We start from the raw sequence: 15,881 nt of genomic DNA, 5'->3' as shown, positions 1-15,881 counted from the left end.
TTTTTCAGCTTTCATTTCTGTACGTCTCAAGCGTGGCCTTAAGACTACAGATCTATTCTATATGGAATAATTATGAGTCAGAGGAAACACCATGTCACAATTACACAGAAAATTAATCAGAAATATCCAGCCTACTGTTTTATCATTGTTAGCACAGCACACTTAAAACGCCTGCTTAATTTTCTAGAATTACACTGTATTTATATGCACTCACAGAATCATCAGAGCTAGCTAATGAGATGATTAAAAGCATCCATTGCCTTCACTTCCATTATGCTATAAGCAAGCTCGAAAGCAAGCATATGCAAGGTGTTTTCTAACTAGGTTACTGCCAGCCCGGTAGGAACCATTCCCCTGCTGCTTCTTGACAGCAGCACGAGGTCAGTCCTGCCAGCCCCAGCACCTCCTGGCAGCCAGAATCCCTGCCACGGTGCTCAGCAGTGCCAAACAGGACATCAAGCAGGAAAGCAACAGCAGGAACTCCTGTTTCCAAAAGCTGGGGTCGGTTTCCAGCTCTTAAAAATATTTTTTGGGAAAAGAAAACAACAGCAATCTGTTACAAATATTAGAACAACCCTTCCCCTGCACTTTTCACCTCCCTTCCCCCCCTCAAAGGCAGGATCAACTGCAAAAATGAACTGTTAATCTGATATATCACACTTGTTCCTACATCACCACATCCAGGCCATGGTGCTAAGTGGCTGGGTGCTGTTTGCAGCTGGCTTTGGTGCCTCAGGGACCAACCCCAAGCTACATCTTCTGCCCTTCCTCCTCACCTCCCTCAGAGCAGCAGTCTTGTTGAAGATAAAAAATATTTCCAATTGTGATGTGTCTGCCAGGATAAGACATGACAGATTCCTGCCTCCGGTACACGAAGTCATCATCATCATCTTACTGAAACCGATGTACTTCCTCCCATCCGTGCAGCCCTTCACTCACACAGATCAGCAATATCTTATTTATTAACAAAAGGCATTTTTTTAAATTTACTGTTCAAGGGCTATTTTGGAGGCAGCTCTCTGAAGAAGACATGCAGTGCTGCGTGGTACAGTGTTATCTTTCCTCAGGTACCGTAGAGAAGCATTAACTGCTTTCCTATCACTCACAAGTTACTCCTTTTTGTGCCTCTACTCTTTGAAGACAGGATAAGATTTAGATTCCACATTAAGAAAGAGTTAAGAAAGCCTTTATATCCCACAGACAGCGAGAACTAAATGGAATGGAATTGCAAGCATACTTCTAAGTACGTTGTAATTAATTCTTATAGTTCTGGTAGAACTATATATGATCTGATGGCACCTGGCCAGTGAGCAGGGATCCCTATGGCTGGATGTGAGCCTGTGGTAAATAAAGACCACATCCTAGCCCTCACTGATCAATGCTGTAACACTGCAGATAAAAACATTCACCTTGCACAAAATGAAGCCTCCATATCTGCTTGGAAAGTCACTGATATTTGGCTTGTCTGCCTATCTCTCAAATGCATTTAAAGATTGCTTGACCATACTTAATACCACAGAAAACTTAGAAGAATAATGGGAAAAAATATGAATTCTGATTGTTCTAAGTATGACACACAGCACTTAATGAAAACCATGAGCTACAATGTGTGTTTAATTTGAAAATTCAATTTCTTAGTTGGTCGCTTGTGTCAAATGATTATCCATCTACTGCAGTTTCATGGCATGTAATCCCTTCCTCACCCTCTCTATGCTTCATAGTCTTTTCTCTCCTTAATTAACTTCACCAACTAATTTCTAGCTATCTAATGGAAGGCACATTAAGAAGAAACACATTACTATCAGTATCTAAAAAATTGCATATTAGCTGTGACTACAGAATAATAACTTTATAACTGATAGCCGACTACTGCAGTAGCTTACTCTGGCAGAGGGCTGCACTGTCTGAAAGCCAGGAAACATTCAGGAATTAGTGAAGGCTTCATACACACAGCACACCCAAGCCATCATGACAGTACAACTCAACACAGCATTCCCATCAGTAAGAGGTTTGATTGTGCCAGTTTGCAGAACACTGAGATATCGGAATCTCCGCCAGCAATGTCTGCAGGCACAGCCTCCTGCAACCTCCAGCATCCATCTCACATCATGGATGTTCTCAGACACATAAAATTACATATGGAGAAATAGCTGGTTTCCATTATCCCAGCCAGCAGCTTGTTCTAGAACCTTATTCTTTGGATTTCCTAAAATCTTGTAGACTAGACTTATTCATGGACAGCTGTATACCTAATTGCTCGTGTCAACATTATCCTATGAATACTTCTCCTCCCATAAGCTTATCCTTCAAGGAATTTATACATACAGCCACATCTTCCCTCAGCCTTCACTCTATCTGATTAAGAAAACAGCAAGCTCCTCTAATCTCCTTTCGGTAAGATGGGCTAACAATTATCTTGATCACCCCAGCAGCCCCTCTGAGCACCAGTTCCAGCTTCACTTTGCTTTTCATGAACCTGGACACCAGCAGTCATTGCAGAGCCCCACAAGAGCTAAGGAGAAGAGCCTCATAGAGAAAACAGGGAAAGGGAGGGAGAGTGAGGGTGGGTCTTTTTTAACCTGCATAGGAACAGAGTGAGAAAACAAAAGAAAAAAAATCTTAAGAGCTTATTTTACAAACAGAAAGATTGTAGAAGATAATGCAATGAAAGTTGTAGGCTGACAAGAAAATAAAAGAAAAAAACTTGAAAAAGGAGAGCAGATTGTGACCACCAGACATTTTCCTTGACTTAAAAAGATTGTAGTTTTCAAAAAGGCATCTATTACCAATACCATTGATGCGTGCCTGCAGTTCTGTATTATTCCCAAGCCACAGACTTTGGGAAGAATCTTTACAAAGTACAGCAAAGTCACTGATTGAAAAGGGCAGGAAAGCTGGAAAGATCTACATGTCTGAAGCTATTAGGCTGGTGTCTGTTACTAGGTGTATTTCTGCTTGCCAAAAAGTCATCACAAAAGCATCTTCAAAAACTGGCATTTGGAATGAAAGGAATCAGAGCCAGGGTTGTGTTAACATCTGTTGACAGTTATACTTGCTGCAGTCAGTTGCCCATTAATTAATATTCTTCCTTGAAGATTTTTTAAAATTCCATCTCTTTGAACGACAAGAGTACAAAAAGTTAATCTTCAAAAATGTGCTTTCTTTACAAGCAAGCAGGAGAATCTGGTAGCAAAGAACTTTGCATCCCAGGACGACTCCTGCTTCCTTACCTTTCACTCTGCATTTCAGATTTACTTCAATAAACGTATTAGTAATTATATTTGCAATGAAAGGCAACTTTCCATTAGAAACACATCCAGCTTAAGCGTTCTTTGAAACCAAAATCATCAGTGATGGTCCCTCTGTGCACCAGGTTTATTTAATTTGGTTTCACAATTTTGCATTCGGCTCAACAACATGAACTGCATCCAAATACATACCCACACACTACACTTCTGAATCTAAAATAAACACGTCTCGTTCACTTCAGCATTTATCTCAGCAGAAAAGACCATTAGGGCACAAATTGATTCTATTAACATTATCATTTAATTAGCACTTGTATTAAAAATTATTCAAACTTGAATAGAATAGCAAACCGAATCAGAGAGACTGGAGTGGCAAAATCATTTGCAAAGTAATTTGGATTTCAGCGTGGTTTTAAACTTTTTTTTTTTCAGCTGTGTATGGCAAAACAAGCTTAAACTTAACCCTACTGCACAAACAGAAACAAAAAGCGATGCAACAGGTTGTTATCTCACCTCCAGCTCTTGCTCCCTCTGTAGTGCAAATTGTTTGAACGACTTGACAATAAGGCCAGCATTGGAGCAATCATAGACGAAAATGGAAGGACTGCCCATCCAAGTCTGCAGGTCGTATATGGACAGAGGAATATACTGAGTGTAGTTCTGAAAGAAGAAAGAAACACTGAAGTTACAAAGAGGCAGAGAGGCAACTTCCACTGGTAATAAAATACATACGATAAAATCCAATTCTGAAATCACAAAATAAAATCTTGATTGAACTCTGGACATGTTAATCAAGATCAATATCAACCAACATCTACTAATAAGAACTACAAATCCAACTTCAGTACAGAAAACAAATCGGATTTCATTGTGGTATTGTTTGAAAACCTGAACTTCAAACTAGAATTCTGAAATGCAAGGGGTGCTTTGATACACACTAACACTTCCAACATTTAACAGTCCTTATTCTAGCTCAAATTTCTGCAATGCTGATCAAAAATGTAAACCAGATGTCTTTAATTTAACATCAATCATCTCAAACCGAAAATCCCATCAATAAATCAGGACTGATAATTAAGACTACGCAGACCATCAGCAGCCACCCCATCTTAATTTAATGAGACGCTTCAGGATTTTATTAGCTTCTGTGCAACTTTCAGAATTATCCAATATCATAATGCCCACAAAGCAAAGTCAAGTACCAACAGCTCTGTTTCCATAAACATGAAGTGTTTTGCTCCTTCTCTTCCTCTAACAAAATAACTGAAGGCAACGGCTCCTTAAAGAAACACAGGATGAAAGCTCAGGCTTAAAGTTAGCTATGAGGAGTGGAACCTCGAACTCAGGGGCAGAACTGAAAATACAAACAGAGCAGATTTCTGCTATCTGAGCCCATGAGGAGTCACTGCTGGACGTAGTGTGGCTGCCTGCAGAACCCTTTCCATCCGCAGCCAGAGGGCAACCTGCTCATGTTGGTACCGCGCTGTGCTCTGCCCAAAACCAACAGTAAAAGCTGCAGTGCTCCTATTAACATCAGCAGCATGATGGATGGGATCATAACTCTCATTTAAATTCAAGAGACTTAAAATAGCTGTAATAAAACTTTGACAAAAATCAAATTTTCAAGGACACATCGGTGTATATAAAGACAGAAGTGATTCGAGACCATATGTTAGATAAGGTGGGTAATACTAAGTCAGCCCAAAATCCAGTTTTGCCTACGTATAAAAAGTTTTGATTGTTCTATTAAAATTAATAGGAAAATTTGTTTTGTTACAGAATTTTTAGGAAGTTAGGAGCTTGGCAAATTGTTACAGGATGGAATGATACACGAACAACTTACTCTTGGCACAGACCTTTCATAAGGACACCTCGAGGGCTTAAGCACATTCTAATCACAGTAAGTTGCATAAAGAAAACCTGCTCTGACACGTATTATTGATGAGATTTTAGAGACACACATTGTTTTAACTTTAAATTTATAAAGCATGCTGCTGCAGTTCAGGACTCTGACCAATACTGTGCTATTGCAAACCAGCACAAATTTATGTTCCACGATTACTGTAGGGGTCACACACAGCTTATCGAGCCTGCTAATAGTATGCAAACGAGAGAAGTCGAAGGAAAAAGGAGTGTTAAATAATGGCCTCCCAGTGTGGCTACTCAGGGTGATCTGCTGCTGGGCTGTGGGCACAGAACTTTGTGGTTTGCTCTCAGACTTGGGTTTCGTAACAAAAAAGTTTCCGTGGGTTAACCAACATCTCCCAACACCCACCTGTGACTGTGGTAGGGACAGCACAAGAAATGAACAAGAAAGTGAGTTTGCATTAATTTCATAATCGGGGGTTGGAGATTCATGATCCTTGAGGTCCCTTCCAACCCTGGCAATTCTGTGATTCTGTAATTTCTTTAAAAAAACTCCAAAACATTTCAAAGAGCTTTCTTCTGGCTTTCAGAGGAGTTCCCCAGAGTTCTGTGATAAGCTTGTTTGAAGTTTGCAGTCTCTCATTGTTTCTTTTTTTTTCTTAAAACCACACTGTGATTTTGTCAGACAGCAGTGAGCAAAACCACACAGAGAACATGGATCCTTATTACTTCAGCAATGCTCACAATAAATGCATGAAAAGCACATGACTGCATCTTGATGCTTTGTTTCAATGAAAAGTTCTATTTCCAATTCCTTCTCTACCAAAAAAAAAAGTCACTATTTGGTAACATGCTGCAAAAACTACCAAGTTTCACTGTTACTTGTCAACGCTTATGACGATTACGATTCTTTTCCAGCAGTCCATAAAGATGCATAAAAGACCTCAGCTCTTCATAACCAGAGGAGCCCACATCACATTCCCCAGCTGAAACTTCAGGCAAACTGGCAAACACCCAGCAAGCTCTTAATAAAGCATTTGGCACAGCACACAACTTCATTGAGCAGTAATTTCCTCTTCTTCCATGTGTAACACATTCTGCTCAGCATTCTTACTGGCTTATTTATTACCCACTGGCTGTTAAGTAAGAAGAAGGTCACTCCTATTTGTTCTTAAACAACAAATTCGGCTTCAAAATAATCATTTAGGATGCTGGTCAGAATACTAATCGAGCCTCCAGTAGAGATGCACCAGAATAAAGTGATGCCCTTTTGCACTTTCTCCCCTGCCTTTCTCTCCTTGCTCTTTCAAGCTATTATTGAATGCTCATTCAATTACAAAAATAATACATGAGAAGTATGAGAAAAGAAGTTCAGTATGTTCCTGAAATAAAATAGGAGCGAATCCCTGCAAGCTGTGTCAGCTGGATGCACTCCCCCGCTACCAGCAGTACCTCACACATTCCTAAGACTCCCTTCGAAATCAGTTGCCTTCCATAGGGCACTAAATAGCTTTACTACCACATCTATATCACACCTGGTATCACCAGAAAGGTGTTGCATGGGATCTACATAGCTGTACAAATCATGGCTAAATAGGAATGGCAAGTCTTTACAAAAAGTAAGAGACACATAAAATATTGCAGAGGTTCCTCAGTACTCTCTGATCTGGAACGAGAGCTTAATTATATGATTTATTGTCCTCCTGCAACTCAAACCCATGCAATCTGAACAATTAGTTGAGATTTCAGAGAATCACAGAGGTTGGAAAAGATCTCTAAGTTCCCCAAGTCCAACCCCAACCCATCCCACCATGCCCACTGACCACATCCCTCGGGATCCCTCACACCCCCAGGAACAGTGACACCCCCACCCCTCTGGGCAGCTGTGCCACTGTGCCTGGCCACTCCTCCTAGGAAGGAACTGTTCCTAATATCCAACCTGGATGTGAAGCCAACTTCATGCTAAGAACTCAACTTCAAGAACATGGAGAAGGCAGATGGCTGTCAGCACAGAACACCGGTAGGCAAGTTACATCCTGAAAACTCATCACTGTGACAGAACATCATGAGCATTTACATAGCCATGAAGGAGATTCAGCTGTGTTAGCACTGCTTCTCACCTTGTTGAAGACCCAGATCTCCCCATTCACCGTCGGCCTGGGCACACCATGCCCATTGTAGTGGAACAGCACCCGCTCCTCCTTGGCATTGCGCCGCAGGGATGTGCACAGCTTCTTCACCTCGTCCACCGTCGGATCCAGGCTCTGCTTGTACCTGGCCTGTGGACATACAGGGTCATTGTCCATAAATGTTAAAAATGAAAAAACAACAGAACAATCTGCAACAGAACAATGCAGGCAACTATTTGAGACAGAAGCATTGCTATACGTTGGTACACTGGAAGAAGATGACAAAATGTTTACTGGACTTATTTAAAAACAAAATACCCCTCCACTTGGTGTATGGGAATACATGCAGAACAACCCACACATGAACCTGATATTCCCACAGGGGTAAGAAAAGGTCAAAACCATCAAGAGCCCTCAGCTTGCTTTTGGAAGCACCTGGGCTCACTATCACAGCCTCGGGGATGGACTCTGTGTTATCAATCCTAGCCACCTAACTCAACAAGCTTGTGATTCATAGCACATTTCTACGTTTGGGGGAAAAAAAATGTTAAAAGAACCCAATACTTCAAAACATTTTTGCTCGACTGAGTTCAAGATGTCTATGTAGTAAGCTAGTTTGTCGTACTCAAAAGTGCATTTTCTTGAAGCAAGGCCAAATAATAACAGCAAGTCTTCCAGATGTCCTTTGAAAGATAAAAGCCTGTATCTCTCTCTTCTTCAGACTTCCAGAGAGACTGAGAATCCAGAATCACAATGGCTTAGAAAGTACTGATGTATTGAAATAAAGAACCACCAAGTCTAAGAGTAGGACGACTATACACACACATCTACAAAATCCGCTGTTGAAAGCCTGCTTGTAAGCCAAGGTCTCACAAGTTAATGCTTTTTAACCTTCCTTCTATAGCATGCAAGGATAAGAAAGTCTTAAAATATCGTAGTAAAAGGCACGAAGCGCTTTATTTAATATAAAAATGTTTTGCTTATCTATGCAGCTTGAAAAATAGATATCATGCTGCTCAATTAATATGCAGTACCTCAAGCCAGTAGGCAGGATGGATAGAATGAATGGTATCATTTGCATGATTACAGCCATGAAGCAAAGCAAGCAAATGGAAAAAAAAAATATTAAGAAAGAGCCGGTGATCCGACACACTCATCTTCCTGGGGACTTCCACACTGAGGAAAGGTAAGAGGCTGCATTAATCTTAGCACAGTCGCCCCATCACGTCTTTCTCTCCTCTTTCAGTGTTGTTATCAAGGTGCTGATGTGCAAAACCGTGCACCTTAAATCACGTTCTGCCTGCTGGCACCTTCACCAGGCACTATAACCAGAGTGGTTGGTAATTTTTCAGCTCCCCTTTTTGAAGGAGAACAACTCATTGCAACACTCCTCACGCCCTGTTAGCATAAATATTAAATACGGCTCGCAATTAATGGAGGTGAATTCATACCCTAAAACTAAAGGCTGTAGATCTAAAGACCCCAACTGTAAACACATAATTTACACACTGAGAAACAGAGGGTGGAGGAGAATGAAAAGGAGAGGAGGGAGCCTATAAATAAGCAGACAATTGCCTACCTGTCAGCTCAGGATTCCCCAGCATCAGTTCATTACACATCATTCAGGTGCACGATACAATAAACGGATATCCGAGAAACGAAGCAGACCATACGATCCCTCTTTTTATTTATTTTTTTTTTTTTAAGATTTTTCAGGACCTTTTTCAATGGTATGGAATAAATACCAGGAGAGTAAGTGCTGTAATTACAAGTCCAGAATTTGTTGATCTGATGGGGGCTGGGGATGCCAGCTGTGGGGTGGAGGAGCAGCTGACATTTCCTTTGATGCCCTCTGGGACAGTGCTATTCCCAATGACTGCTGAAATCAACCTAAGGTTGAGAACAAACCAACAAATATTCTGCTGTGCCATCACACACTTTGCCTACTTAGTGCTGTGTTAAAAATAATGCAGCTATGCCCATTCCTAGGCAGGCTGAGCTCTACTGCCAGGAGTCCTGCTCTCTCCTTCAAGAAGGAAAGCTTTCAAACTCAAAAGGTGGGAGAACAGAGACCAAAGCAGCATTCATCAGCTCTGGAGAGCTCCCATTTGCAACCACAGTCATCTGTAGCACAAAAGGCAGAAGTGCTTTTTTCCTACAACACAGAGATAAATACAGATAGCTATAGATATTATGACAAAACAGGCTAAATAGCAAACTTGAAGGAGAAACTGCACGTTGCATGAAAAAGACAAAAAAAAAATCCTATTTTTCCTGCAATGCTTTTAATCTTTTGTTCAGCAGAGGCTTTATAAATGCTTGCAGATTAAGGACAGCAGGATACTTTCCTATGGGAAATGAAAGACTGTCTCTAGCATGATGCACATTCATATAACACTGCTAAGCAAGGGCAACGTGTTACTGCTCAGCACTTCTAATTGAAAGATGTCACTATCATTAATTAATGAGTTTGGGATAGTAAAAACTTGCAAATGTCTTATAAAGCCATCAATATCAATGAATAAATAACAGCTGACTCTAGATCATTAAAACACACAGAACTCCCTACAGTAAAGTAAAATATTTTTCTTTTGGATTTCCCTGACTGAGAGAGGTTCCTGCAGTCTCCTACCCAGAGCAAGGAGCAGGGCAGCACATCCCATCCCCACACCAGCTCCGTGCATTTGTTTTAAGTACAGCATCACAAATGTGAGTGATGGAAGTGAGTTGTCTCATCACCCCTCCCCACCACTGCCCCATAGATTTCAGGGGGATGTAGATCTTTCAGGGGATAAATAAAACAATGCTGCATTCCCTGATCAGCAGGGGATAACAGGAACCCCCCAGAATGAGTCTGACTGGAGAGGGAAAACCAATTCACCAACTTCTATCCCACTGGGAAACGTCAGTAGTTATTGGCTGCATGAAGTCATTCCCACGGTTTTATGGATTTTGTGCCTAAATGAATGGCTCTGCCACAGAACCACTACCTAATGACAGGTTTTCCCTTTATTTTGAACGGGATGAAAACAAATCAGATGAGCTGTGTTAAAGGCTTTGTGCGGCAGCTGCCCCCAAACCTCAGCAAGCCCCCAAACCTCAGCTGCGCTTCCCAGCAACCAACATGGCCTGATTCTTCCTTATGCTGATCTGTAATAATCTTTCCCACTTCATTTCGCAGAGCAGCTGTACTGCTCAAGGTGAATCTCTGCAGAAGGGGATGCAGTGGGATGCTGTGCTGCTGCTGCACTGTGACTTGGATCCAATCTGAACCCCAGTTTCCGAATGCAGACGACGCATTAAACCCGAGACTTCGCCGCACGCGCAGACAGCCTACTTAGCATGATTTAATTAAAAGGAATCAAAGCAATCTAATTATTGCAAGAGAATGTTTATGGAACAATGCCCAACTTTGAGAAACGGAACTATGAAAGGCTTTCTAAGGAAATCAGTTACCAAGGAACAAAAGCAATGGGGCCAGCAGGGAGGAAAGCCATTCCCTCTCATCCTGTTGTTGTTACCTGGGAGCAGAGGCTGACCCCCACTCACTACAACCCCATGCCAGGGAGCTCTTCCCTGAGCCTCCTCTTCTCCAGACTGAGCCATCCCAGCTCCCTCAGCCGCTTGCCATAAGACTTGTGCTCCAGACCTTCTCTGGACACGCTCCAGCATCTCAAAGTCCATCTCGTAATGAGGGATCCAAACAGAAGAGGGGACAAAGCAGCAGGACCTGAAGTGACAAGGGAAGTGCTGCAGCACTGCTGTGCCCAGTTCCAACCTCCTGCCCCCATGGGCTGAGCCTCAGCACACACACAGAGGAACAGACCCAGCAGCAGCTTTGGGCAGAGGTCAGCAGCTCCAGTCCAGGGACTGCAAAAGCACCTGAGATGGCTGAAGGTCTGCTAATGACAAACACCACAAACAGCGGATTTGCTTTTCTGTAAAGTGATAAAAGTAGAACTGAATTAATCCAGATTGCACGCTTTATAGGGCAGCTGTCAGCTTGATGCAACACGTCCTCCGAGCGGCTGGAACAAACTCTGGCTTAGCCATAAAGCAGGTTGGTGTCTGTCAGGCAGCTCATAGCCAGATCGTTCCATGGCTGTTATGCCACACACAGCAAAACAGCACAATTGATGTTTTTTTCTAAAACAGTAATTTTTTAGCACACTGGAAACATTTAAAACAATGAAAAAACATTGGCATTGGCCTCTCCCAATCCTTCAAAGATTGGTGTTACAGTTTGTGTGCTTGGTTTAGTATAATTAAAAAGATATTTTGAATAACATAGCCATTTAGAAAATGAAAAGGGTCAGCAGTAAGAATGTGCCTGTTTACATGGCAGTGAATTAAGGTGAAAACATCAGAGATTACTCAAACCCACAGCACAACTACATCTCTACAGATGTGCTTCTGGGCTGATTTTTGTGCTCGCTTAAAAGCTCTGCCAACCCACATCTCCATTACAAAAGCAAAGTCCAGAGACAAGGAGAACCTCTTTTTTTATTTTTTAAACTACTGAAGGCCTATTCATCATGAAGACAATCTCAATATATGTGCACCATGCCAGCTAATTAATTCAAAGCATCTTCACCTGTGCCCCAACGTTTCTCTTCTATATTTCTAGTAGAGAACACGGGAGGAGCAGCAGTGCATGCACACTTGCTGTGTTTAGGCACAATTATCAGTGCTGAATACAATGATACACAAGAAACTGAAAAACCAAACCCTTCGTGCCATGTCAAGTGCTGGCGGTTCTGTAAGCCTTAAGATAAAAAGAGAGTTTGTAAAGGCTGATTATACCATGTACACATATACAGTATAATTATGAGTGCCTGAAAAACTGTTAATATAACAAGTGGTAAATAAAAGCTCTTGATAAATACTGTTCTTGTCCTGTAACAGTAGAATCAAACAGCTAAAGATACCAAAAAAAAAAAAAAGAAATCAGTCCTTTTTAATTCATTGGCTGGTATATTAAAGCCTGAATGATGGTGTAAGAAAAAACAATTGTAAGCTTTCAGCATCGCTTTAGACATCAGCTTTAGGGTATGAATACTGCAGCGTGGTAGCCAACACATCCACAACGCAGGACAACAAAATGGCTCAATAGAACCCCCCCAAAAAAGGCAAGGTGAGCCCGAATCTGCAATAGCACAGGGCTTTCACAGCGATGCGTTGGGAACATTTTGTTACCGTCAGCCTTTCTAAAGGCTTATTAAAAGATTTGCATGAAAAAGTGTTCATAAGGACAGCATACCTTTTCAGCAGATAAGCCTGAAGAAAAACCACTCTCCGTGCCACCGACAGAAATAGAGCTAATAACTGCTATGTATATCCACGTCACGTGTGCTCCGCGTGCCCGCGGCGCGGACCTGCCGGCCAGGTGGCAGCCCCAGCTCAATGCTGGGCACAGCACAGCATCTGCAGAGAAGTCCCTGTACAAAGACTTGCTTAAGAGCAGACAGGAGGGTGAGAAGCACTTCTTGTCTCCAGGAGCGAGGTCTGTGAGACATTGCAAGGGATGTTTGGCACCACGCAACACCAACATCGCATCCCGACACACTGAGCATCCCCACCGCCCCCAAGGAACTCACCCCAAGTCCCCTTCCCCGAGGGGCTTCTGTCCCAAATTCTCTCCAAGCACGTTAACAAGCAGCTCACGCTCCTAACAACTTGCGTTACTAGTTGTTTTCTATTCATTAATTTCCTTAAAATTAACTTCATTACTATGGGCTCTGTGATCTCTTAATTTCGACGCTCGTTCTTCTCCCCGACAGCATCTTGGCCTCCTTCCAGGTCTTCTGATGTTGGAACTGCTTTAGTGAGAAGCGACATCCTTCATTCCTAGAGAAAGTACTTTGCTCTTTGGTTACTTCAAAACTGTGATTAATATCCCAGTCCTGTGATTTACAGCCATTTAATTTTAATACTTACTAAAACACGTTTTTCCTCATATCAAAGAAAGATTTAGGATCCTGAAATTACACGGGCTTTGAAAACACATCAAAAAGTAGACAAACTGTGAAGTGTACAAAAATACTCTTATTTTTCCACCAGCAAAATAAACAATCTACATGGAAAATAATTCCTTTACAAGAAGCAGAACCAAGGGGAGCACTGCCCTGACTTTGCTGCTCTTTCTGGATTTCAGCAGCAAAACCTGAGCAAGGCACAAATCCCATAGGGCTGCCCCTAACCTGCCCCGAGCCCAGGAAGACTGCAGCTAAAAACTAGCATGCTTCAAACTGTTTGGTAAACTGTCCAGGCCACCAAAAATATCTGATTACCAGATATAGATAGCTTGAAAAAATATTAACTACAATGAAGAAATACTTCTACTTATGGATGCTTCAGTTTACGATCTAAACCCAAGCACAAGAAAGGCTCCTGGAAGGCATAGGCAAGTCCTCTGTAGGCTGCGTTTCAAAAACACATCTCATCTCCTACATGATAATATATTCACAAGCAGCCAAGACTTAAACAGCTTAATTTGCTGGATGTCCAGGACAAAATGCATTACTAGAGCTAAGCTGGGAGGGTGGAACATTTATTCACCTGACTGTAGTCAGCAGCACAGTGACTTTACCTTTCCTCTGCAGAGTCTTTGACCTTGCTTTTAAGTCCAATGTGAAATGAATTCTAAAGTACCTAATCCTCACTGTGTGGATTCAGTATTCAACAATACTTCCCAAAAAATACCTTTGAGCCGTCTGTTAAGAAGAACCAATGTTGACAGGGAAGACAAAAACCAGGAGTGCTAACCTCAAACATCTGCTGCAGCAGATTTGGGAGACAGGTGTGTTCCTCGGCAACCACAAGATGCTATGTGCTACAGGGCTGTCCCAAAATACCAAAATTTCACCCATCAGCCCATACTGCATTGTAAGGAGACCTCCCTACCTATTCAAAATAAACATTCCAAGGTGGCTGCGTACATAATTGTGCATTTATAAACAAGAGGAATGGGTAAAAGAACTTCACTGCTTCTCAATACCACATCCCTTTCCTCAGTCTGACGGTAGTTTGATGGCTCTGACAGGTCACATCACAAAATACGCTAACAGGATTTTAAGTACAGACCAGGACACATCTTTAAAACCGACTTAGTCAACACAGCTCCTCAGCAACAGTGTCATTTTAGTACTATTCCTTCTTTATAACATCTATTTTAAGAGCTCTTTAAAGTTTCAGGCTCTGTGTCTTCTTGTTAAATACAGAGAGGCTGCTGGGACCCAGCTGCAGGACTGCAGCCTGATGTGGAAATGAAGCCTCAGACTGCTGGCTCTACATCTGGCCCACGTGCATGTCCTCAGCAAGACAGACTACTTAACCTAGAGTGATACTGGGATAGGAGTTGATATCAATGCTAAATAATTACCTAGCTATTTCAGGTCTTCCTCTGATTAAAAAAAAAAACAAAAAACCAATTGTTTCACAAAGTGGCATTCAGATTAAGGACCGTATTAATGGATCAGGAGAGGGGGAAAAAAAAAGCAAACGTTCAGAGCTCTACGCTTTTAAATTAGTAAGAGTGAAATTATAGTATTTCAGGCTTCTCTCATTCTGCCTTTCGAGATGTGAGCAGAAAGACAAATGCAAAGAGCTTTCTCTTAATGCCAGTTTGCACAGAGCTCTGCTGTCTGTGCAGAACACAGCTTAAGCTGCCCAGTAAAGTGCCATTCACGTGCCCAAGTTTGCAGAGATGAATCCTCGTCCAGTGGCACTGCATGGGAAAGGAGCACTGGGCAGTGCCACGGCCCTGCAGGTTGCTCCTCCCCACCGCACACAAAGACAAGGTATTTTTAAATAGGTCACACGGAGGCTGGGTGGTAATTACAGAAAAACGTTAATCAGATTTGAGCAGGCAGAGCTGCTTATCTCTGTCAAGAAGCCTTTCTAATATCAGGTCTTTCTTTGCATCTTGCGACAAACAGACATTAAGAGCACAGTGGTCGTAGGGAAGCACTCTGGAACACAAAAATCTTGCTTCTCTGCCAATTCTGGCCTCATTTTAGTGAGGAAATACAAAATAAAACAGAACGGGCATACAGCATCAGGATGGATCTTACTGTCAGAAGACCGTGCAAAGTAGAACAAGAAAAAGCAGTGACTGAGCTCTTGTGTTCAAATAAAGGATCTCAAAACTAAGAGAAGCTCAGGTGCTGGGTGGTACAGTGAAGAAAAGCAGGTCAGAGGCAGTTCTCCCTCACAGAGCACACCTGAGGCAGGGATCAGCATCCAACAGCTGCCTGAGCAGTTTAATGACTCTAAAATCTGCTACTTTCAGACAGCTCTTCTAACTTAAGCTGTCACATCAGTGCATCACTCTGATAATGAAATGCAAGAAGTTTGTTTGCTTGCAAGTTAAAAGTCCTTTTCATTACAACTCAAACTTACCTTCCAAGACTGAGAGCACAGGGGAAGCCACTGCCCAACTCCTCCCTCCAAGGTCACTGCTGCCTGCAGTGCTTGCAGCTTTCAGCAAGACCCAGAGGATTTTCCCACTTAACTTGATTTTGCAAGTTTGTTGACCTAGCTCCAGAATGCCAGATCACTGCTGATCTGCAATGCACTAACAGTTCAGATCCCAAAACAGCTTAATGCAACTGCTTTGTCTTTACAGCTTCAGAACAAG

General features: G+C 42.1%; 1 protein-coding gene across 4 annotated transcripts in view; it reads right to left on the bottom strand.

Annotated features, from left to right (window-relative positions):
* The window catches only part of RPTOR (regulatory associated protein of MTOR complex 1), a 119,021-nt gene that overhangs the window by 84,334 nt on the left and 18,806 nt on the right, over positions 1 to 15,881 (bottom strand). For all 4 annotated transcript variants that reach the window (XM_090122067.1, XM_090122068.1, XM_031598914.2 and 1 more), the window contains exons 4-5: positions 7,235 to 7,393; positions 3,762 to 3,908 (exon numbers count right to left, since the gene is read on the bottom strand). In XM_090122067.1, coding sequence (XP_089978193.1) covers positions 3,762 to 3,908; positions 7,235 to 7,393 — 306 coding nt within the window. The remainder of the gene's footprint in view (positions 1 to 3,761; positions 3,909 to 7,234; positions 7,394 to 15,881) is intronic.

The sequence above is a fragment of the Phasianus colchicus genome, chromosome 20 (genome assembly GCF_987193195.1).
Source record: "Phasianus colchicus chromosome 20, bPhaCol1.hap1.1, whole genome shotgun sequence".
In the NCBI taxonomy this organism is placed as follows: Eukaryota; Metazoa; Chordata; class Aves; order Galliformes; family Phasianidae; genus Phasianus; species Phasianus colchicus.
Note: the sequence above shows the minus strand (reverse complement) of the source record. Positions and strands in the feature narration are given on the sequence as shown.